The sequence below is a fragment of the Dermacentor albipictus genome, chromosome 1 (assembly GCF_038994185.2).
Source record: "Dermacentor albipictus isolate Rhodes 1998 colony chromosome 1, USDA_Dalb.pri_finalv2, whole genome shotgun sequence".
Lineage (NCBI taxonomy): Eukaryota > Metazoa > Arthropoda > Arachnida > Ixodida > Ixodidae > Dermacentor > Dermacentor albipictus.
The window spans coordinates 214,430,053-214,456,320 of NC_091821.1; the positions used below are offsets into that span (position 1 = coordinate 214,430,053).

The window sequence follows — 26,268 nt, forward strand, 5'->3', positions numbered from 1 at the left end:
CAGCTGAAAGATGTGAATGCACGTGTTCAAAAAATAGCACTGTCACATCCAACATTCCTTGTGTAGCTGAATACTATCAAGGTGAATGATGCGAGGAAATGCATGCACTCACTCATTATTTTCATTTCCCTGCACCACTATGTTTATTCTCACGATTCCAGTGTAGCTCCCTTATCCAATTTTACACATCCCCGACAAATTTATCCGTGTTATGGATTTAATCTAGCAGACATGTGCACTGACTAAGGCTGCATGGAGGAGGAAGCAACAAGAATAACAACAGCGTCTATGTCAATTGCGCTTAGTTGGCCAGGTCCTGCTAAATGTTGGCGTCACTTTCGAAGTGTTGGCTATCGAATCCTGGCCACGGCGGCCGCATTTCGACGGGGGCGAAATGCATAAACACCTGTGTGCTTAGATTTAGGTGTACGTTACAGAACCCCAGGTGGTCTAAATTTCTGGAGTCCTCCACTACAGCGTGCCTCATAATCAGAAAGTGGTTTTGGCACGTAAAACCCCGTAATTTAACTGTTGGCTTCTCCGTAATGCAGTGCAGCCCGTTTTGACCACATTATGGAGCTCAGGCAATAGCGGCGCTGGAATTACTGGAAGCGACACGAGTGGCGTGCAGAAAACAGTGGCACCAACTCCAGCTTCCTAAAGGGAGCCACATACAGTAACTTTATATAAAAATAAAGTAAGAGCACCACTGAAAGGTTGCCTAGTAGTGGATATCAAAATTGCAGATGGCTGTCCTGCCTGTGCTCCAAGGATGGCAAATGCACAGGGCTGCAACTTTCCCTTTGTGAGCTGGAAGGAAAATTATTCTTTGGCAACAGTGTCCACATAGAAAGCTTACTCTATCAGAGTGGACATGCTTTAGACTGATTTGAGATGGCCCAGTTTGCTTTCCCCAGATAGGCGTGACAGAGTGTCTGGCTATGCATGAATGTGTTGCTTCACGTATCTTGCTGTTGAACAGCACTGATTTGCTTGCATTATTTAGTTACAGTGATGAGCTTGCTGTAGCACATGTTGAATCTACGCACCCAAAAACGAGGCAGCAGCTGTGCATTAGACAGACCAAAGAGAAATAACAAATCAGTTTAGACTGATAAAGCATACTTTCAGAAACTCTATTCACATGAATTTTGTGGTAGCAGCTTCATTATTAGAAAAGAAAATTAAGGTCCGAGTCTCATTTCTTGAAATTTGCGCCACAACCTGAGTGCCGACATGTCAGTGTGGCGCACAAATTTTAAGTTATCTGATCAGATTTGGGCCGTTGTGGCTCAGTAGAGTGCTTGAAACTTGCAAAGTGCAATCTTTGGCTGCTTTAGGATACAATGTGCTCCATGTTTACCGACAAAACATTAAATACCTAGGCCTGAGGAGACTGGCAGAATCCATGTCACGGTGAACTGGTGCCAGAATTTGAAGCCAACGTTGCCACCAGTCAGTCATTTTTGTCTTATCACACTTCTCCCACCGTAAGAGCGGCTTTTTTCGTATTATTATTTTGGTAGTATAACTTTTCTTTAATGTCCCTTTAAATTTGTTTAGGACAGAGTTCATTGAATTGCGAACCTGGCACAAAAGCAACACTTTTCGAACCATTGATAATGTAACCTGGCTAGTTTTTATGAGGGTGCATAGTTCAGGGAGCTCATTTCTTAACAATACATATTACATACCATTCATTTCGTCACTCATTATAGGCTCAGATGACGCCCCATAGTTATGACTTGTATGGGACACTTGGCATGATAGATAAGGAAATGTTAAAAGATACAGGCACAGGTTGAATAAAAGCATAGACATTCGCTTAATACACTGTTTCGGGTGATAGTGCCCAATAAGCTACGAAAGCTTAGAGGATAAGAGAAGACAAAGAGACATGTACACATGGTCCTTTCCCCTGCAAGCCCCCTAGGATTTATCTATTAAAAATTATGGGGTTTTACGTGCCAAAACCACTTTCTGATTATGAGGCACGCCGTAGTGGAGGACTCCGGAAATTTCAACCACCTGGGGTTCTTTAACATGCACCTAAATCTAAGTACACGGGTGTTTTCGCATTTCGCCCCCATCGAAATGCAGCCGCCGTGGCCGGGATTCGATCCCGCGACCTCGTGCTCAGCAGCCCAACACCATAGCCACTGAGCAACCACGGCGGGTTAGGATTTATCTATGCTGAGCCATGTGTGCTGTGGAGAAAGTGATCCATTGCCTTACATATAGCCTTGTGCATATTAGTAGCAGATTATACACACATACTCCAATATACAGCGTGCAATGAAACCATATGAAAATAAGGCATCAGCGCACATCAGCCTATACGAGCGGTCAGCAGTCAGCAGTCCGAGACCACCTCGGACATTTCCTGTTTTCATTTGCCACATCATGTATTAGTGAAGTGGTGGTCACGAATTTCATCACCTACAGCACTTAGTGGCATAACAACTGATAACAGTAGTCAAACAAGGGATGCCTCAGGCTCAAAAGCCTGAGACATTCCTCGTTCAACCTCTGTTGATCACTTCAAGTCTCAATTTTCCTGTCTTGTTTGGCATAGTACCTGCACTCTTAAATCCCATAAGTGTCCTTTTAGGCAATTCTAGATAAAAATCTGGGGCCATATTCTTGATCACTTTCAGGGGTATTTTCAGCTTGCGTGATGAAAAATTTCAATGCAATTCACTTTAGCGATAAGCATTTGCTGTTCACACAGATTGCTTCAGCACATCTTACCAAGGCAGTCGACAACTGTGTGAATAAAATTCCAGAAGAAATATGCACATTCAACGGTCTATTTCAGCACATTCTGTTCCCTTGTACAGCCAATTAACAATGAAGTGAAAGTGACATAATGAAAAGTGATTGAGAACATGGCTCCTGTTCACTGCAGGGCACCCAGTGCAACCAACGTACAAACAGCCACAAGAGAGTGGGTTGCTTACGTTATTGTCTCCTCACTGGGACCTGTTATCTGTACCAGCCTGTCTCGCACACCTGGATTTACTGTAACCACAACAAAGTCGTCAGCCAGAAAGTCACAAATTCAATGCAACAAACAGCAGCAGCAGAAGTGGAAGCCCCGTTTCCTAGCAACATCACGAATATAGCATCCAACACAATTCAAAAATGCAGAATTCAGGCACATTTGCACTTGGCATGCACTGATGCCAAATAAAAAATATTTGGTGACATGGAGACAAAACTAAAATCATTCATGCAAATCTATACAGCAAACACAAGCACATCCCTTAACAAAATAAAAATCACGCACGCACGCGCACACACACACACACACACACACACACACACACACACACACACACACACACACACACACACACACACACACACACACACAAAGCCTAAATATGAGAGCCAAACAAGGAAAGCCAGCTACAAGAACCACGTGCACGTTGTGGCAGATACGCAATACGACTGCATCGAATGCCCGTTCTTTAAAGGGGCTCTGAAACACTTTTCTAACTAATCATAGAATGGCTGCATTATTAAACGGTGTTACCTCAAGAATCTCATGTCGCAAAATTTTTTAAAGTCATTCAGCTATAAGTGGAGAGACACCGATACCAGATTCTCTCTCTCCTTTCATCTCCACTAGCATGGTGGAAGCTAAACAGTGGAGACGCCAAGAGAGCAAAGTCTGGGCCAAAAGTTGTGTCGTGACAATGAAAGGGCTCATTGCAGCACCTGGTGGTGGCCATTGTAGACTATGCTACGTAGCATGCCACTGCCATTTCGGTGATCAAGCGCAGCAGACGCAGCTACCCACAGTGCAAAGACAAAATGATTTTTGTGTCTTTTTGAGATTGCAGACATGTATGTTTTTCATTAATTCAGAATTAGAAACTATGCATTATTGAGAATGTTCTCGCTAACACGAAATTAGCCAATAGCATTTGGTGAGCCAGCTGCTTTTTATGACGCTGCAAGACGACATTGCAGAATTGAGGGCAAGCAATTTTTCACTGTGTTTGACAGCAGATTGTAAATTCCCTGCTGAGTGCAGTGCAGTAATATTTGGTTCATATGTTCACAGCAGCCTCTACAACAAATCGGCAATGTTCTTTTTAGTACGTTTGAGAAATGTTTCATGGCCCCTTTAAGGGCCCCATTAAAGAGTAAGACTATCACCTTACAATAACGAAGTATTCTCTGAAGTCCATTTTCATTAATTTCACAGTAAGAAGTTGATTACTAGGAGAAAGTGAAGCTCAACTTCATTTCTTGAAATACTTTGTTTAGCGCAATACAACGGACACAAGAAAGGCAACAGGACAAGCATCTTGTCCTGTCGCCTTTCTTGTGTCCGTTGTATTGCGCTTAACAAAGTATTTATGGATCCACACCAATTAGCCCGCCAACGCTTTGTGCTGAACATTAGTTCCTTTCTTGAATTTCGCACTAAAACCCCAACACCGGTACATCACAGTGATGTTGCAGATTTCAAGGTATTTGCTCATATGTGGGCATTGTGGGTTAGTAAAACTTTGCAATAATTGCTAAGTCTTAGTTCATTTTACCAAAGAAGAATTAACCAGGACTGAGCAGATGCCATCAAAGTCCATGATGTTATCACAAGCTATTGCAGGAACTTCCAAGGCAACGGCACCACCCGTCTTTTGTTTATGTCTTTTCTGGCTTACCAAGACTCCTCTCAGAGTAATAGTGGCTTTCTTGATCTTGCAAAAGCATAATTTACTAATACAGCTTTTTTTTCTTCTCTTCAGTGTCCCAAGTTTTTTAATGCCTATGTGTGGTATTGAACTAGAAGAAAGGGGTTAACCGAAACGCCCGATTTTATTGGTCATATCATAAGAAGCCAACAAACACTGACACCAGGGACAACATAGGGGAAATTGCTTGTGCTTAATAAATGAAATAAAGAAACATTAAATTAATGGAAATAAAAGTGGGCGAAAAAACAACTTGCTGCAGGTGGGGATCGTTCCCCACCTGCGGCAAGTTGTTTTTTTGTCCACTTTCGTTTCCATTCATTTATTGTTTCTTTATTTCATTTATTAAGCACAAGTAATTTCCCCTATGTTTCCCTGGTGTCAGTGTTCATTGGCTTCTTATGACATGTGTAGTATTGTTTTACAATATCAGAATTAATTGAAGGAACCTGAATATATGGTGCAATGTTAGGACTAATAGCTTCATTGACTGTCCTTGCCATGTTCTTTCAGTTGATCTATGTCATTTTAGTGAACTTGCAGACTGATGTTAAAGTGACTTTTTCTGCTAGATGTTTTTATGGCTATAGGTGACTAAAGATGCCAGTCTTGAGGTGACCACACAGACTGAAGGGCTGTTTGCCAACAAGTGGGTTTATCTCAACGCTTTAATTTAAAGAATGAATGCTTGTACAGGAAACGTATGAGGGCATGTGTATGGTACATAAATTTTTAATTGCACACAAAAAAAAGGCTTTAAAGTTGTAGGTAGCTCAATAAGCATAGAACAATTAAATGGCTACTTCAGTACGTGTGAAACCTGGCTGGCAAGTTTTACAAGGAATCTGCCATTATCTACCCACCCGCTACTTGTTCCAGCTATGCAGATCTGGGATTCAAGTACTGAATCCTCAACCATATCACAGCATGCAATGAAGCAGAAATTTTTTGTAGAGTGGACAAAGGCCACACAGGAGCTCATCACAGTACATGTAAAAAAAAAAAAAGCTGCAAGTTTCAGCTCGTACAACAAACTAAAAATCTAAGTCAACTATATTAGGTCATTCTGAGCTATCCATTTATGAATATTTGCAGCACAAACTCATCTCATTGTGGCCAGCTGTGCACCTCAACATAAGCTGGCGAGCATGGATTCAAATCTAAGCTTAAAAAGCAGCAACTTTACAACGGCCAGAGCAGTGATAGGTTATCACAAACGTGTACTTGTAGCTGATAAAGCACAGGCTCCAGTGCAAACATTAAGAATTAATACATGGCTACAGGCCAGAAATTCACAAGAGTAAGTCTACTACCAAGCAGAATTTGAATGCTAAATGTAGCTTCAAAGCAATGTTTTTCAAATTCTTGACTGGCTACAGGATGTCTACAACAGACCCAGCATATATTAACATTCACACCAAACACCATAAATATGCATCAAGGCAAAACCATAAGTGCAAAACACAAAGGAAGTACAAAAAATAGGCTGACTTGTGCAGTGGAGCCTTGCCCTTTTACACAGAGGTGTATTGGTCTTGCTACAATATGCACAACCCATTCAGCAGTACACCAAATGAGTCTCATCCTACACAAGTGTTTCAACACACAGCACTAGAAGTAGCTGCTCCATTGACAAGTGGCTTAGCACCAGGTCAAGACTAACTAGCAGCAGTGTGGCATGCCAAGGGTTTTGTCAAAGCATAGCAGGACAAGCCAAAGGTATCAGCAGCACTAGTGTGCAGGCTTGGGCAGCATTCCTGCAGTGAGAGCTCAAGCGCCGGTGGTGGAAAGGGTGAGTGAGTCAGTTCGCAAACTATCACACCGTGCAGTACGTCACCTCGCTGGAAGGAGATCACCGTGTCACTCAGCTCTTCAATCATATGAACACGACGCCCCTTGATGCCCATCACTTTTTCCAATGAGGACAAGCAGTGTGTTTGGAGGCAAAGAAACAAAAGCACATCTACATCAGACAGCTGCAAATGTGTAGAAGAAACACCTGGCTCCCCGATTCACTGCACCCTGCCCAAGCTACTAGGTCAACGATCAGGTGGACACCAGAAATAGTTTCTGGAAGCTGGGAGCTGAACATTGAACATTGAAATTAACTCAACACCATGAAACCCACAATGTCAAACTTACAAGACTTGTAAATTCTAACATATCGTTTGGAGAATGCCCTTCAAAGCAGCTTTCGAAAGCACAGATGAGCAGAATTTCAGTAGACCTGAAGTTCTATTCATTGCATTGCACTGTATGCTCTTGCCAATCTTGCCACACTGCTCACTGAAGCCAACGCTTCTCACTGTGCAATATATTTGGTTTTCATACTATTTTGCTCCCTAGTCAGCTGTACTATTCCTGTGCCTGTACCCCAGTTTCACATACATGTCCTTCAGATATCTCTTTCTCCCCCCATTTCCTTACTTAGAATCAATAATATGCATAGGAGGATAGAAATGTCTACCTAAACCTACATGGCACACATGCATCAATACACACAAATTCAATAGAACTGCACAACACATCACCCAGTGCATGAATTCAGCACCATAGTTTTTAGAGCATACACATGTGTACTTCCTTTTCTTTTGCGGCAATGACAAAAAGTTCAAAACAAGCATCAGCTGAAGTAGATAAATGTCATTTTCCTTTTCATTAACCAATGGAATCGCACTCAACTGTTTATCATGACTGACTCTAACATCATAGCAATTCAGCCAGTATAGCAAGGAAGGAAGGAAAATATGACGATAGGTTTTTCACTACTTTCATCGCAACATATTGACACTCTCAGAACTCTGGAGAGAAAAGCAGCTCTAAAGTGGCAGTAAACATCAGATCGAGGCCTTTACAAGGTCCGGTCAAGTTGTGTTGCATATGTCTGGCAGTTCCATGCGTATCTGCAAGTCTGCAGTGCACTCATAGAACGCTAGGGAATAATTGTGTGGCATGGAACACATATAAAACAAGTCACAATGACCGAGAAAAAAAATTGTGCAAAGGGAGCTTAGGGGGCACACGTATCTGTGGCCACAGTATGGAAGTAGTTCAAAGCAAGGACAGCACACTGCAATATAATACATTTTAGTCCCTACTAAAGCAATGAAGTGAAAAAATAAGACTGGTTAGGTCCCAGTTAGGGGTCCTGTCACACAAAGCAGGGGGCACAGTCTTTTTTTACCTACCCATCAGGTGTGACTTCTCTCACAAACTACTAGTCAAATATGTTCTCATGTTTTATACTCCACACCATAGCTGGTGGTAACAGCCTTTTATTTGTCCAATATAAGTACAGCAATCCTTCATTATAACGAAGTCAGCGGGCCAGCGAAAAAATTCGTTGCAAGCTGTAATTTGATATAAACAACCACCCGAGAAAAGCTAAAGCAGTTAAGCTTTAATTTCACAACTGCGAGGAAGTCAAAACACAATGTGTTCAGTGAAGCAAAACTTTATTCAGGTGCAAAAAAGGCAGTGAGCTTTGGCTGTTTCAAGTTCTTACCAGGCGCAAGCAACTCCTGCTCTAATTTGACCTACCATTGCATGAGGCCACGGTCGCCATCCATGGATTCAACTTTATTTTGCAGCAGGTGTAGGTACTCCCGCGTCTGCACCATAGTTGACACTTCATGTGGCTCTTTATCCACTGACTCTTCGTCCTCGCCAGGGCCACCAACAGTGTCAATTAGTATCTCCGCATCCGTCACTGAGGTGACCACGGGAGCAGCAGCGTCAGCCAATGCAAACATCTCAAGTCGCCTTCTACCTCTTGGTCAGCGATTTTATGAACAGCCTCGTACGGATTGCTGCAAGTCCGGCCATCGTTAGGCTGGTCATTGTCAGAGTCGCTGACAATGGCGTGGGAAAAAACGGCGCGCGCAAAGCAGTTGGCGACTTTTAAAGGTGCGAGTTCTTTCCATGAAAAGTTCAGCAAATGGATCACACCAAGCAAATCAATGTTGTATCTCTTGCTGGTGTCATATGCTGTAGCATGCACTGCAAAAGAGCTTTGTGGTAGAGCATGCGGGTGGTCTCAATGACACCCTGATCCATCAGTCACAGTACCGCGGTTGTGCTTGCAGGCGAAAATTCCACAGCAATCGCCTTGAGGTTGTTGATCCTCCCGTGGCTCAGACAACTATGAAAAAAGCACTTGCCAATTCTTTGTGTCAAACTGTCTATCCAGAAGGTGCATGTAGTCTTAAAAAATAACAGCAGTCATCCATGCTCGGTTGTTACTTCTGTAGATGCATTCCTTAGGAATAGTTGCATTTCAGGAGCACCGCGGCTTCTCTGCCTTCCCCAGTATCAACAAGGGAAGCTTGTCCTCGCCTGTTGCATTGGCACGAAAAGGCACCGTGACATGCTCCGTGCTCTGTTTTCCTCCGGATAAGGATTCGCTAGCGGTAGTGAATGTGCGATTCAGTAGCATCTTGTAGAAAAATGCAGCCTCACGTAGGTTGCAGATGTTGGCGCCATACGTCTACAGTGTCACGATTCACGGCTGTGCATTCGCCAACAATCGACTTCAACATCACGCTGTGTCGTTTCTTGAACTGCTCAAGCCAGCCACTGCTGCACTTGAAATTTTTATGTCCCATTTGGAGGGCGAAAGCTTCAGCTTTTGCAGTAAGTGCAGGTCCATGTACAGGGAGATTTGCACTCCTGGCGTTCTTCAGCCACTGTATAAGTGCACCTTCCACTTCGGGGCATTTCGAATTGCGATTCCTCTTTCTCTTTGCCGAGAAGCTCCTTTCAAACCCGTCCAGCACAGCTTCCTTGTTTTTCAATACAGTTGATAAAGTAGACGGCAGTATGCCAAACTCTTGCACAATGTCAGTTTTCTGCCAGCCGCCCTTTTCCCCTTTTTTTATCAGCAGAACTTCCTGCTCCCAAGTCAGACACTCTCGCCCGGAGATTGATGGAGCCATTTATCACTGTAGACCACAAAAGCACAGGCAAGGCACACCTAACGAAGCACTCTGAATAAGACACAATCACATGGCCTGCAGCACGGATCCAAACACATGCGCCATCGGTGCCAAAGTGACTGAACGCGGCTGGCGATGCAGAAGGCAGAAGCTTCAAAATGTCGTCAGGGCATCTAGCTTTCCTCATCAGTGCACAGTGGTGATGGCAATGGTTGCAATGGCAGGCTTGGCATCGGCTTCACATGTAGCGGAAGAAAGGCAATCGGAGTTATGGAGACCAAAAAGCAGGAACTGCGGAGGGCGTCTGTTGGTGGAAGATTGTGCTCGGGAGGGCATGCCGGAAGAGGGCAGCTTTGGAGGAGAAGCGACGTCGAAAATGGACAAGGAGTTGACATGAAGGCGAGTGAGAGTGACTGTTGTCCAAACGGCTTTCAGACTGGAGAGTGAATGAGGAGGGGAAGGCAGTGGCCGGTTTTATAGGGGGTTGCGGAGGTCACGGAAGACTACGAGAGTATCGTGCTGAAAAGCGCCGCAAATGCCGTGGCTCGAGTCTGAGGTTGTGTTTGTTGTACTCAAAAAACTATTAGCCGCTCATTGTGGGTACGCAGCGCAATCGTGAAAACTGAACGGTTTTGCAGTAGAGACTTTGCATGATCACCGCGCAATTTTTTCCCAAGGTGTGCAGCCGTGAAGTTTGCAAAATGAGAGTTTTTCGGCCCACAATTGTCGACGACACTGTGCTAATCCTACAGTTCGAGAGTCGGTGTTCATGCACCATCACGTCCGTGCCATTGACAAATGTCTAGGAACAAAATTCAATACCCTACCACGCAGTTAGACCGTATGTCTAAAGACAGGTGGTGCGAATTGAGCACGACCAGCTTGAGAAAATCGCCGGGGAAACACCAGCTTGCATTGATGCGTTGACCTGCCATGTTGACAGCCGCTGGCAACGCTCGTATTTTCCTGTTTTTGTTAAGTTATTGGTCAATTTGCACCGTCAAAAGTGCAACGAAGCTAGGGACAGTGTTTTGTTGCAATGCAGGCCGATTATGGTGAGCGGCGAGCAAATATCTAGACCGGTTTCCCCAAAGTAGTCTTCCTGATTTGTTAACTTAGCTCCTTGCTTCGAACATGGCACTTATAATTGGAAGGACACTTCTTTTGCGCTTTTCGGAACATTTCAGTGCCAGAAGTGCTCTTTAGAGCTGTAAAACTTTGCTCATCGAGCAACCCCACAGAATGCTATGGCGGAAGTCTGCCCGCGGTCTTTTGGCCCCTTTTCGGCATCCAAGAGACCGCGGCATTCTGGCATCGCAAAGCGTCAGAAAAACTTTATTTTTGCGTGGATTTTATCACGGGGGACACCAGCGATGCAACTGCAACCAAGATTAACAGTTTGGGCATGCTGAACCATGGAATTTGACAGCTTCTGTTCGCTCCGCAGTAAAGAGTTAGGAGCACTCGACACTCGCTTGGTACCTCTTACTAGGTGGTCATCGGTCGTGGGTTTTTTGGTACTTCTGTGGCCTGTTCTGTGCCTGCATAAGACTCAATTCGTTGGCAGTATTAATTTGACACTGCATGCACGATGCCTCCACTTGCCATTTCACTCTAAGCAGGTTAAGCTCGTCATGCGCTTCAAGTAATGTGGCTTAAAATGCATGTGTTTGGGTCAGGAACGGAAGAAATTTCAAGTAAAGCGACTTCGTTATAATGAGGGATTACTGTACATCACTGTCCGTACATGAAACATTAGACAAGAGCAAAACATATTGCGTATCAGCTACTCTGATAAGGCATCCACTATCTTCTGGCCAGCCTCAATTTTTATTCGGAATTCAGAAGCATACAACCAAGCCCAGCACATAACATAACCCCTACCCATCTCACTACAGCAATGCATGTTCATACACCCTCCCCTGTGCCAGTGCATCTCATCTGCCCTGGCACAAAACATCCTGCCCTTCAATGCAATGCCTAGTCTAGTATTACAGGGCTTCCCATAATTTGTGACCCTGGGGAATGCCACCTGGCGTTCCCAGAGTGCTGTATAGCCCCCCCCCCCCCCCTTTCTCATACCAAATGGCTGAATCATTTAAACACAGTGGCTCTGTGCCACTTGAAGAGTCAGCCTCTAGTTGCCAATTGTACAGTTTAGCCTGCATTACATCCATACTTGCAGTTGGAAACTGCTTTAAGCAAAATTTTTGTGAAACTGAGGTTAGGTGGAAATAATTCTACATACACTCATAACCATCTTGTTGGCTACCAAGTTGAGGATTAGCATGTTCAAATATTTCACAAAAAGATTCAGTTGTTAGTTGCACAATAACTGTCCATATTGAACGTTTACGAGAGGGAGACAAGAATAATGAAAACAGTATTGTCGCCATGTGAGCTTGAGGCCCCAGATATTTATGGTTTTGCATGCAATGTTTAATCATCAGGACCATCCCGCCTTACTGAATAACCCATGACAATACATAACGGAAAACTTTTTTCCCTCACGCTGCTCCATGCAGCGAAATTGCCACGCGACTGGCCGCTCGACGCACCTTGTGTGTATTCACGAGTTTCATTCACACTCAGATAAACACTTTTATGTAGCCCATATCGAGCAATAGAAGGTTGTATCGGGAGTTTCTCATGTTACTCTACAGTTTTCTTATTGACACTTTTAATCTAATTATAATATTTGAGAAGTTGATTAATTAAAACTAGTTGACTAATTTGGCAGAATGAAAAAAAAATAATTTGAGTATCTCCAAGCAATGCCAAACAACATTACCTTGGTTCTGTCCAGCTACATGGCATTTACATATCTTTAATGTTTGGCGCAAGTTGTACGGGACACCCTGCATATTGGCTGGCACGGACAATCTGTCTTGTGCGGCCTGTTGCAAGCATAGCGAAGTGTGGTGCCACTGCCTCACTAATCTGGAGATCGCGAGAGCCAGCATGTGGGTGACGCGAGGGCGTGATTCACAGCGCCACCAGGCCTCCCAGATGACACATGCTCCTCTGGCGCCATTTCATAACTACCATCAGCTCACTATGCTTTTCCTCTTAGCCTTCCGCCATACCCTCCTCCTCCCCTTTCCACGTCATGGTTCCGCTGCACCTCATCCTCTGCTTTTCTTCTTGCGTCTTTCATCCCCTGCTGCGCTTCGCATTCGCTTTCATCGTTCGCTCGGTTACAAGGGACAACGCTGACGCACACCACAGGAATGGGCACCTAAGAGCTGCGCTGTAAATGAAGATTGTGAGCAGATGTAGACCGAATTGGTCTGCCAGCCGCAGTGTCATGACAATCCAATATGTGTGGGAACAACTGAAATTTATTTAGCGCAATGTAACAAGATGTGCCAAGTTTGCCCTTTCCTCTTAGTATGCTTCACTTCCTTACAGTGCTGTCTATACTCGAGAAAAGAGCAAATAAAAGTGTATCTGCTTTAAAAAAAAAATCGGACAACGGTTATGAGTGTGTAACTCTCGTTAGGTGTGGCGCGGGCTAGGCCTTTTTGCTCCCGACCTCGAGCTCATCGTATCGCTTGGGGGTCTGAAGGGTCTGCATGCTACCTCCATGACAATTTAGCATAAAGAATGCTGCGTTCCATGTTACTATGTTGTTACAACTACTATGCTCCTCTCCGATGCTCAAGTGCTTGTTGGCTTTCAAACATACACTGGTGCAGCCAGGCATGCAGCAGCGTGCCGACGCTCCATTGCCAACTCACCGCTGCCGGCACTACCGTAAACACAATCTGGTTAAGAGGAAGCTTTAGTTCGGGGGGCTCCTATCTAAATACATTGGAAAGTAGAAATAGTTTTTCCCAGCCACCACTGCACCAAATTTGATGAGGTTTGTTGCATTTAAAAGAAAAAGTTAAAATTTAGTGATTGTTCGAAGCAGACTTTTTATTTAGGCTGTTCATTTTTGAAAGAAAATTATCAAAAATTGCAAATATTCAGAAAATAAAACTATGAATTTTACAACTCTCTAACTCAGCAATGGAAAACGGTATCGCAATTGTGTGGAGTGCATCTAATAGCGCACCTAAAGCGGACAAACTTGATGCACTATATATGGTTCTCAAATACGCCACTAATATTGAGTGGCACTATTGCAAAACCTTTGCAAACATTGTAACAGTTTCACATAAGACCTAAATTAATATATTACATTTGTCCGCTTTGGATGTTCTGACGGATGCAATTTACAGAACGGCGATATCTGTTTTTGATACAGAGGGACAAATTTATAACCTTCAGGCTTCTATTTCCTAAACACACCAATTATATAGAAATCTTTGTAAAAATAGAGCCAATAAATCGAAATTCCGCTTCCAACAGTCACTAGAATTTAACTCTTTCATTCAAATGCCATAAATTTCATTAAAATCGGCCCAGGGGTTATTTCACAAAAGAATTTCTGCATTTTACATGTATTTTAATAGGTGGTGTTAATAGCTGGTGCTGAGCTAAAGATTCCTCTTAATATGATGCAGCAGCAAACGCCCGTGCTGCCATTGACCCGCAAAGGGAGGGCTAGGCGTGACAACATCAAAACTCCCACAATAATGCGAGCGCAATCGTAAGAGTTCCACCATATAGTTATACACTAACTTTAGAAGAAAAAGCAAGTAAAGAAAGTGGGAACCACATGGGGAACCGCAAAGGCACTGCCATGTTGCTACCTCTCATTCTTGTAACGCTAAACAGATTCAAAATGCGATTCAAAAACAAGCGTTTACATATAGCAGGTACGTATGAACAATGTGTAAAGTTTGTTTCATATATTTTTCAGAAAGATCTGATAGCTATTTACACAATTTTCATGTAAAACTTACAGTACATGAAAATGTGTTTGTAGGTGCCTAAACTAGATGGCGTCAACCATCCTGCGGGAGTCTGGGGATCACATTGATTGCGCATCTTGTCTAAATCACATCTTGTCGTCTGCACCTGCACAGATTAGCAACATGGCGGCGGCCTTGCAGTTACCGATTTCAATACATGGTTGCTATTGGGAGCTTTTACTCCCACAGTTAGTTGGATTAACTCCGAGTTCTACCGCCCATGACACATATCCAAGGGGCTTATCAACGTGTTTTATCTAAGGACCTTAGTTATGTGCGGAGGGCTACACCCTCTGGTGATGTCACAAAGAAACGAGCTTTGCATCACGTGACCAAATTCTCTCTCTCATTAGTGGAAGTGCATCCAGCATTGCATGCTTGTCCACCAGTGGAAGCATCCCCTACTTGCACAAACATCCAACGATCTTGGCACACTGCCAAAGTTTGCACTGCGGACAGCGCCGCTGCCAACAGCAACGGCGCAAAACTGACGAACTAGCTAAGAAGAGCTAATGCTTTAAAATATAAGTGCTTGCTGCCATATGCTATGACCATAGGTCTGCACCATCTGAAGTTCGATTCACTGTGCAAGTACACTGTTCGTAGGTGAAGCTAACCTTGTACGTAGGCTCGTACATTGCGAAAAGAAAAAAAAAGTTCATGTGAAACATGGACAGAATGTTACAGCTGATAATGCCTGAACATGTTTGCTCAAATCCCACCCCCCTCCTGCACTCACTGTTCACAAAGGAAGAAAAGTGAAAAAAATACATGTCCAAACACTTCTGCACTATTAAAGGCCAGTGCCCCCAAAGACAAAAACAGTAGAAAGTTGTGTTTGGTTGTTTTCAGCTGTTCAATTTTGCACCCCTCTAATGGCCATAAAACGAACCTTTCAGAAGTAATATAGTTCATTAAACATGTTCCAAGACTGTGTGAATCAAGACTTGCCTAGAATAACTCCAGTAAAGAATACCATCCTTATCTGCGAGAGAAAACTTTCAAAAAATGGTATAATGACCCCACCAACAATGAATAATACCAACATCAGTAGCAGTTCTAGAGAACTCTATCTGGCAAATATGTAATCAAAGAACATTGCCCAAACTTGAGAGGAACTTCATTCTAGGTATGTATTGATACTTAAAATTTGGCAGGCAAGTTCAACATTTACAGCCAAATATGGCAAATCAGTTCTGCAGAAGCCTACAAGGTGGAGGAAGGCTTATGAAAGGAAGAACTGTCATCCACATAACTGTAGCACAAAACTACCAAGGAAACCAATACGAGTTTCTTAGATAGAAAACTGCCCAAAAGCTTTTACAGCTAAAGGTGGGAAAAAAATAACAGCCAGCTACTAAATGCTGCTAATGAGATTAAATGACTTCCTACCTTTGCCAGAGTCGGAGTTTCGAATAACAATTTCATCTTTTAGAAAGTTGCGGCCTGGAATCCTAAAAAAAAAAAAAGACAGGACAAAGAAAGCACAAATAATCTAATGTCCATCAAACCCAATACTATGGTGTAATAGTAACAGGTCAAAGGAAGCAGTGCATAGCAAGTCGACAAAGGGCTAGAGAAAGGAAACTTGACTAGTGAAACTCACTTTGCTGGTTTGCCAAACTTCCCTGAACTCTTCAACACTTCCGTGGGCTGCAGCGAGAGTGGTGGCGATGTTGCTGGTGTAATGGGTGCCATTGAGTGCTGCTGCTGAGCTTGCTGTGGCTGCTGCTGTTGTTGAGGCTGTTGCAAATAGGCCACTTGTGTTGGTGGAGAGTTGTACAATGGGCTGAATTCATGGCCCTTCAAACAAAGTATGTGCACAAAATGTGGTCGCAATGCAATGGAACCATCGTGTAGACACAATAGAACACTGGACTTCATTCACTTGACATGAATTTATACAGGATTGCTGACACCTGAACATTAACCATGGAAGGTGCTGGGGGCATTCTTTGTGTGCCCAGCTTTGGAATTGAAAGGAACTTAAGTGAATTTTTGTTGATGAACATCTCAACAATGGATGGTGCTTTTAAAAATCATGTATATTGACAAGCCTCTTACAGTCTCACACTAAATACTGGCATTTCAACATGGACCTTAAAATCAGTAATTAAACAAACAATTTTAGTTAAAAAAGCAATGGACTAGTTTCCATCACACTGAAGAGATAAGTAGTGAAGAAAGTACCCTCATAGTAAAGCCTTTCTTTTATTTTTAAAAATTTGTTTACATAAAAAAAATCTACATATCATCCCATATCAAATGAGGCCTTTTCATATGCTCAGGGGTGGGAACGTCCAAAGTCGCTTTGTAGCAGATTAGAGCAGACAAATTCTGATTTTGGAACAGTCTGGAGCACACATATCTCATTGGTGGAGCAACCTGGAGCAAGCAAATTTTAATTCAGTGCATTCATATGATTAAGTAGGGTAAGTCACAAAGCCTTGCATACTATTAACCCTTTGTTGCATGCTGTTTACTACACTGGACAAATTCTGGTGATTTTTGGAGCAAGTTTACTGCACCGAAAATACACTGGGCGTGTGAACCCCTTTTCTCCCCCACTCCCTTCATTTCTGCCTATTAGGTGCGACTTAGAGCGACATGCCACAACAATCGCCTGCCCAGCCATTCCCTCCTTGAGTTTCATCTTAAAGTCACCTTCATCAAATTTCATGATGAATTTTACGTACAAAGACAAGGCATTTGTATTGGCTCCTGTGCTTTGCAAGTTGTTTTTATCTACTGCTGACCGTGCCTTGCACCAGCATATTAATGGGGGGTGGGGGGTTGAAGGTCTTTAGGTATGTTGACAATTTTTCAATTGTTTTAAGCAACAATCCATTCCGTCATATCAGCCCATTGTTGACAAAGTTTTAGCGGCCTTTTGCCATCTCGGGAAGGGATTGGTTTTTACTCACGAGGTACCTTATTACAATTTTTAGATCTTAATATCACCTTGCGGACAGGTCACATCTGCTGGCTTTATTCACCTCGGACAACAAAGGAATTACTGCCATATGAGTCAGCCCATTTCAAGACAGTTAAGAGGGCCATTGCTAAACATTGCCTTCAATTAGCTCTTGTACGGTCATGCCCTCACACAATGCAGACAAGCTTTAGGAATCAACTGGTTCGACTGTGTTTCGCTAGGTTTCCCCACGCGCTCATTACTGCCATTGCCGAGTCGCTCCTTCAGAAATTTAAGAGCGACGAACATAGGAGAAGGGCTGAGCAAGTGCAGAGAAAGGTGAGGCCAGTGTGTACAGCTTGGTGAACTAAGTTGCACACAAAATGTGCTAGCGGAGTCTTGTATGAGTTTCCACTGTCTTGCAGTAAGACATATGTCGGCCAAACTGGGCAATGCATAAATGAGCATGCGCGAAAACATGAGCCGTCACTGAAAAGTAAAGACTGAGCTTGTTTGCCTAAGCACTGCAATTCACATCCGTCTGAGCCATGACTGGACAAGATACAGATTCTTGGCACGTGAATTGTTGGAGAGGTTTCATATTAAAGAGCGAGGTTCGTCTTGTATTAGTGACACATCAGCTTTACCTTTGCATGCAGAAAGAAGGTTTTTGGATAGCCGGCTGTGCTTATGGTTTTGTGTGATTGAAGCTGTTTTGTATGTTGCGCATTCTCCTGCATGTATATATTGCACGTTATACAATAGAGAATAAACAGTTGAAAGATGGCACACCCATTGTTCCCTTTCGTCCTTCCTTGTCTGCGCCAAAGCCATCGATCATATTTATGGTCTACTCAGCAATGTGTCTACCTTAACTCTCCTGACATACTCTAAGCCTGCGCACAACACCTCAGTGTTGCATTTCACTACTTGAAAGAGTTTATTTTGGTTTGGATGAGGGACATCTGCATCTCGGTGTCAGCCAACACTTCGTTTTTTGAACTCAAGCTCCTTGAAACATGTGGCGGCTGTCTTCCTTTCCCATTCATTCATCAATGCATAGGTCTTTTCTATACTCGTCCTCCTTTCACTGCGCGTTTGCCAGACGGACCACTTGAAGCATCCTCTTGGTCAGTTGTACAGCGAACGTCCGATTTTTCGGACTTCCTAGAGACTGCGAAAACAACCGAAAAATCGAGTAGTTCGAAAAAAATGAATGCATGTCTTTTACTGCCTTTAAGGGCTCAGACCGCCACAGGCACATCCGAAAGGGCCTGCCAGTACACTTATTAAGCATATCGGTGCTTGTACTCTGACAGGAAATGGTGGGTGGACGCAAGCCTAATTAAGGAATACATACTGTGTCCTGTGACAATTGTCTCTTCCCACGCTTGTTATACTTTTATGCATGCTCTACTTTTATTTTTACACATGCTTCACTGAATAACATTGCCGTATTCAGGCTAAGCTGACTTTCGGGAACCAGCATTATGCAACGTGTTATGCTTTCCGAGCTTCGAAGCCAATCAAGAGGACCACAAAGGCAGAGTCGGTGCGATTGCTGACAGCAGCAAATTCTTTCAATGAAAAACATGGCACTGAACGGCAAGAAGCTTAATAGCGAACATAGAAGCAGCTAGGCCTAGCGTTTACCACTGTGGTGGCTACAATTGCCAGCGGGTCTGCGTGCAAGAGTGCCAATTCAAGGCGGTGAGGTAATCAAGACGATGGCAGTGATTGCTTTGATTATAGCCATTTTGGACCTGCAGTCACGGCAAAAAGTCTGGAAAATCAGACAGCGAAGGGTTCTTGTGTCCCGAAATTTCGAACGTGTTTATAAATTGACTCTATGGGGTACGTGGTGCTGCCCCAAGGCCGTCTGAATTATCGGGCGTCTGGAAAGTCTGTCGTTGACTGTACACTGGCATTTCCTCCAGCCGACGACACAGCATGAAAGATGATTCGTTACGATCCCTTTCTGTTACTTGAGTCAGCATTACCGCGACTTTCGTTCCCTTTCAATAAAATTACAGCTAATTTTCCCTATTGAAGCACAAATTTCCCGAGTTTTCCATAAGTATTTCCAGATTATTCAAAGTCCCTGAGAATTTCCAGTTTTCCCTGTTGGTAGACACCCTGATGGGTTTCAAGACATGAGTCGTGAAACTCACGGCAAAAATTTCCTATTCCATTTACTTTTTTTTAACAACCACCGTTTCATGCATTGAAGCACCAAAGTAACTAGAAAACCCATGTATTCGTCGCACATTTTGGGAATGAATATATGGAAACAGGTGTCATCCTGAAAACTTGTTACAAGTGGATATGCCTTGCCAACACACCGGCTGATATTCATAAATTGAAATATGTGTCACAAGGTAACTAATTAAAGTTAATTATTGATCTTTTTAATTAGCCAATCACCCATTTTTATTTCCCATGAAAGCAATGTCAACCTCTTTCAGTAATCCAGCTGAATGGCTAGAATCATGCTATTTGCAACACCCAATTTTGATAAATTCTGTATGTTCTAAAACATAAACAACCCAGCATATTAGAAGTAGATATAACAAGCCTACTTGTTCATGAAGAAGAAATATATATGCCAATGGACCTAAGAAATGCAATTATGCTCAGCCTTACAAGCAGACTTTCGCAAATAACCCTAGTCACCATGATGTCTCAGACAAGAAGCAAGCTCGTAGTCCTGGAGTGGGACTAAGCATTGCATAAATCATCTCGGCATTAACCCAAAAGTGGTGGTGCCACTGCAGCCTCACAGCTGCGTACATTTGCCAAGTTTTTCCATGGACTGGTTGACCTCCGGTCACCTTTTGTTGCAGTCAAAAGTTTGTGATTCCTACACTCAGAGATATGAAGGATGCCTGCTACTGAGTTCATTTTAGCCACCGGGGGTTCTTTAATGTCCACTTACAAATAAGTATACGAGCATTTTTGCATTCTCTGCTTGCCTGAATAAATGTGGCTGCTGCAACTACGATAGGATACAACCACCTCATACATGATAGAGTTCCATAACATAGTCACTACGCTGAATGGAATTTTCTATGAAAACTGGCCTTTTCTATAAATACTTAAAAAAAGACTTGCTTTGAGTAGTGTTCCCCTTGTCAATTTGAACAAATCATAACACACAAGAACATTGCTAGTGTAGAACAGAATCTTGGCGATGGAGTGCACATTGCAGAACAGTGAAAAGATGCGGACATGTGGCACCTTTCTGTGCTAAAAAAAATGCTGCACAAAGTCTGACACTCTTGGGCATAAAGCCTGAACTATAAACAACCATCCAGTGCATTTTCAGAGTGGGTGTCAAACAGCAACTTCACAGTGGTGTCGATTAACAATAACTATGTTGAGCCAAGCTCGCCTGGCACTGGAGTCTGCCCATGACAGCTAGCAATGTCAACTCCGGAAGTGGCTCGTGAAGCAAGAGGCAAAAACAAGGCAACATGTGATACCATGGCATGACAAATTTCTGCCTTTTATGCACACCATCCCCAATAAAGAAAGAAATGCGACACTACAGTAAATGTTATTGAAATATGTCCCGAGAAGGTAGCTTTCTTTTTTTTATTTTTGCCCCCCAAAAGCAGTGTGATAAGGACAGGCAATACCAAGCAGCATTTTGAAAGTAGGGTACAGGAGCATGGCAGCAAAGCAGATGATGCAAGCCTTCCCCTGTTGAGCCTTCCCCCCGCATGTGTGTGCAGCTACCTACTGCATGAGAGCCAGTGGTGCTTCTTGGAATGACAGTACCTGCTCCCATGTGGTGCCTACCAACCAGAACGATTAATGTACAGCAAGTCACCTTTACGTACAAACTGCCCTTTTGCCAGAACGCTCGTTGTATACGGTCGGGTGAGCATCTATTTCTTTGTGCCCATACCCTTCCTGGTGGGGTACTCAGTGCAAGACTGTGGATGACAGACTGGCAGCACATTTGGGTTTAAAAGCATGGAGTACGCTTCCAAAGCAATTACGTATTACACTACATGCGCTGCCACGCAGATAAGTGAAGATGCCTATGGTGATAACATTGGCCAGGATAGGTCATACAGGAGCACCATCAGTGGCTATGTTCTTTGCTGAGGCGGCCACCTTGCCTCCCATACCTTTCCAATGTTTATATAGTATGTACAGTCGAACCCACTTATAATAATATTCAAGTGCCACGAAAATTCTATTATAAGCATCACTGTTATAACCAGGTTGCATGAAAAAAATCAAGATAGGGGGATGGCAGAGTTGTGAGAAAAACCATAATGGGAGGGAGGCCAGTGCCTCTCTCCACCACCTTCCTCCACCCGACTGCTGATTGTGTTCACTCCATAACTGTTAAACTCTGCTTCTTGCACGCTCCGATCCGCAGCCGCAGCGGCCGATCTGACAGTTGCGGCTGTCGGCATTCACGAATGGCTCTGCTATAACAATTGCAAAAAGGGTTCAGGGGCGGCAAGCAACATGCGAGCTCCACTGAGGCATCGCTTTGGCGGCCCCAAAAGGTGCCTTTTAAAATATGCAAGAAGGTTGCCACAGCAGCCTGTCAGCTTGAGAAATCCAAAAGAAACGCTGGGGTGAGATGGCCACAAGCATCTCACCACGTGCTCACTGGCTTGCATGAGAAAACCCTATGTCCGTCAGCTTTGCTTGCTTTACATGAAGTTTGCCGACATCCTTCTCCAAGGCATCTAGCTACTCCACATAGTGCAACGGAAGGTCCCTCACGAAAACGAAGCTTAAAGGGACTGAATCATCAGCAGGGAATCCTGCAAGGACAACAATGAGGCAGCTAGCCCTACCACATCATCACTTCCGTCGTCGCCGTCGCTATCCAATGCAAGCATGTTCGTGACGATTGCCTCATCGGTTAAAAGCACTTCATTTCCAAATCTACATTAGTGCGCTTTCTTTTCACCAGCAATGTTGTGCACTGCCAATGATCAGTAGGTGGCTAAAGTTTCATACAATAATTACAAGAGGGAACTCTGGCATTAGTGCCTACAGAGCTGCAACGGGGGCAGTTCAGCCAGCGTGGAAATTGCAGGAAGTACATGGATTTGCCTAAACTTCTTCCTTCTGGCTTCACATGGCTCCGCAACTTTGTGAATTCGTCATTTCCGACAAAGTGCTGCGTAACAAATAATTAAATAAACATTATTCAAATTGTCCAACCGCAGAACTCAAACACAGGACCTCTAGCATAGAAACCCAATATTGAAACCATTACACCATGGACACTTGCATCGACAAACGACAAACACCCTCATGAATTTATTGCGGGCAAGCCAGTGCCCTGAGAAGCCTGGCACTTTTCGATTTGGCCACCTCGACAAGCTGAACGGTTGCAATTAGTAGCGTTTGTGTGTTCGCAGCATCTTCTGCACTTCGAAAAGTATAGACTGCTCTGAAATTTACGACAACAAAGACATATTACGCACAGTAAACAAAACCACAAGAATGTCTGAATCCACAAGCATGAAGATCAGACATATCCATGTACTACTTCCCACGATTCCCATGGTCGTTGAATGATTGCAGCGCCAGAGTTCCCACCCGTAATAATTCTAGGAAACTTTATGGAGGGCGGATCTGCCATCTTCTATTTCGGCGGCGAGTCAAATGAGGCTTAGAAACCACTTGGCCAGGAAAGACTTCAACGCAACCAATAAAGACAAGCACGAGCAACTTAATCCGTTGGTAGAACTGCACAGAATAAGCAGCCAGCAAGCAATCTGGAAGCAGCGCAGTGCTGTCCGCGCAATTGGTGCGGTCTATTCGTGTTTTGAAAGGTGGTGCGGCATGGAGCTACGGGCGCAGCCCATCCGTGTTTGGAGGTGTGGAAGGGCAACGAGAGAGAGGCATGTGAGGCTGGCGATGTGGACAAGACTGGAAAATGAGTGCGCGGCAAACCATTGGGGGAGCGGTGGATCGTGCAGCAGCTCAAACTTATAGTTTTCTTTTTTCTTTTCAAGGATTTCGCATTTCATTACCTTTCGACATAGACACTCAGCAACCAGTCTTCATTGTTATAACCGATAATGAAGCATGGGCGCATTGTAATAAGCGGTTTAGTTCACCATAGAAAACATACAAAAGTTAATGGTGCAGCAGCTTCTTATTCTTATAATTGATATACATGTATTGTTAAAGCTGGTATTGTTATAAGTGGGTTCGATTGTATAAGCATCCTCACACCCCCATCCAAGCCACAATCATTGGTAGACCAGTCTCTGCATTTCCTGGAATGGCAGAGGTCTTTTCAGGGGTGGAAATGGCCAAGGAATTTTTAGACCAGCTCCGGGAATAACAATTTGCCATTTTGGAGCATGTCTGGAGCAGAATTACCTATTTCAGAGCAGAACATATTATGCATTTTGGAGCAGCTTGATAAAGCTCAACATGAGTGAAATACAGGCAGATTGAGAAAATATGTTTTTCATTTGACTTTGCATAACAGTAGAATGAAGTTACATACAGGCTGTGCCATGTAAATGTGGCCAATAAATAAATAAATAAAGGAGGGCGTTACTCACTCTGTTCGTAGGTGTAGTACATGCTAGTCATAATTACTTTTTTTGTGCACAAGTAAGTATATCATATTCAGGTCCAAATATTAAGTTTTATTAACTGATGTGTCAATGTAAAGGTTTGATAGATAACTGCGTTTAATGCAAACTAGATTTTTTTCTGTAGCATTTTTTTTTTCTGGCCGAAAGAAAGACAAAGAGCCTATGAAACTTTTAAAAAACGGCACATGAAAATCTACCCACGCGTCGATGATGCCGGCAATCTCAAACGTAAACCTTGTACACTGCACATCTTACAAACATTAAAACCATGACTTCGTGTTTGATGAGGACCGAAGATACATGCAGTTACTGGTGCTATGGGAAAAGAGAGCGGTCGCTCATTCCCAGTGCGAGGAATGTGGCCAGTAGTTGACGAGGTTTACATTTGAGACTACTGCAATCTCAGGCAAGTGAACTCATTAAGATGGTGTAATTAAAAAAAAAAAGACTTTTTTTTTATTTTGTGGGACTTCTTTGTCACCAGAAAAAAAAAAAACATTTGAAAATTAACGCCGGGGGTTTTACGTGCCAAAACCATTACCTGATTGTGAGGAATGCTGTAGTGAGAAACATTAATTTTGACCGCCTGGGGTTTTTCTTTGTGCAGGCACACGGGCGTTCCCGCATTTTGCTCCCATCAAAATGACTGCTGCATCCAGGATTTCACCCATGACCTCGAGCTCAGCAGCAGAACACCATAGCCACTGGACTATTGCAGCGGGTCAAAGAAAAGGACAGCACAAGGCCTACAGCTTGCTTTACATGCAATTATCAGTCATTTCTCTAGATCCTTCAGAACTACTGCAGTGATAGCAGATCGATAAAGAAAGTTAATAAAGGTTAGTTAACCGCACAAAGCCTAAACATCATTAAACACCAAAGAAAATTAAAACAACTCGTTCACATTTATTCCTGGTCATGGAAAGTATATTAGTACGAAGAAAACTGTTGAAATGATAATTTGGTAAGGTAATTAATTATGAAATTAGTAAGTGATTTTCTGAACTATTTACAACTGAAAACACCCTCCAACATATCAGAAACAGTACATGGGCTTTACATGGGATTCCAGAGCTTAAATCGGAGTTTTTAGGCATCAAATTCAGCATATCAAAAATGATACGTTAGACTTTGTGGGGTTAAAGGGACTGACAACAAATTTCCATGGTACCCATTTTTTTTTTGCAGTCATGAAGTGGTAACGCGAGAAGTGCCATGGAACATTTTTTATCAGAATTTTTCTATATGCAGTGGGGATGTAGTCGTTCACTGGAAGCATGCTGAAAACAGTGATAGACGAGCGTGATAGCAATTACATGCCAGCATTGGTGGGAGCCAGACGATAAGTGGGGCCATAGCTGTGAGAAAGTATTATTTTGATTATCAAGCCGATGCTCTAGCGATTCATGTTTTTCTGATTATATCTACAATAATAGCTACATGTTTTTGTGGTTTCGTGTCCAACTGCTTTGGTAATTAACCAGTCAGGAGTGTTTTTTAGCCAAGCCTAGTTGAGTTCTTGAAAGCGAAATGATCCTTTTACATGTTATGTGCAGTTCAGTGTGTTGCCATAGCCACGCCTGTGCTAATATTGTAGTGCTGGTAGCTATTTATGGCACAACTAGTCAATGGCATATTGCATTTCACAGGAAGACCACACAACTCTGGATACTTACTCGCAAACTTGCGTGTACAACAGTATGTGCGCCGCCATGCATTGTGGGACATGTGTGCCGCTCATAAGCGTGGACTTTCTTTACTTCGTAATAAGCATAGAATAAAGTGCAAGTGTCTAATAATATACAAACTGCAATTTCAAGTAATAAGTATGCTGTACTTAATAATAGCCAACTTACGTACAATAATCTCGTATAGTACTACATCTGGAGTACCAAGATTTCACCGCCAGGCTGTGACACTTACCGGTTTTTGAGACTTTCTTTGCCAATTTAAAATGATAATTCCTACTGAAATTGCGACCAGTGTGCTAAAGTTTATCACTATAATTATGGTAATTTAATTTCCCTCAACATATTACAACATATTCTGGACAGTTGTCAGCTCCTTTAGGTAATTTTCACTTGTGCACAAATAAATACCTATAACTAGCATGAATAATGTCCATCAACATAGAGTGATCACCATTTGCATAAAGCAGTATTATTTTTTATTCATGGCGACATTTTGTTTGGACAGCCGTTATTAACACATTTGCAGAATAAATAAGAAGTTACTTTATCGTTGCATGTTTGTCAG

At 43.1% G+C, this 26,268-nt stretch overlaps 1 protein-coding gene across 8 annotated transcripts in view; it reads right to left on the reverse strand.

Annotated features, from left to right (window-relative positions):
* Positions 1–26,268, reverse strand: part of LOC139054180 (eukaryotic translation initiation factor 4E-binding protein Mextli-like) — a 511,761-nt gene that overhangs the window by 50,525 nt on the left and 434,968 nt on the right. For 5 of the 8 annotated variants that reach the window (XM_070530844.1, XM_070530850.1, XM_070530843.1 and 2 more), the window contains 4 exons: positions 16,112–16,308; positions 15,898–15,959; positions 6,547–6,618; positions 2,961–3,021 (listed from right to left, as the gene is read on the reverse strand). In XM_070530844.1, coding sequence (XP_070386945.1) covers positions 2,961–3,021; positions 6,547–6,618; positions 15,898–15,959; positions 16,112–16,308 — 392 coding nt within the window. The remainder of the gene's footprint in view (positions 1–2,960; positions 3,022–6,546; positions 6,619–15,897; positions 15,960–16,111; positions 16,309–26,268) is intronic. The other 3 variants (XM_070530846.1, XM_070530849.1, XM_070530848.1) reach the window with 2 other exon arrangements.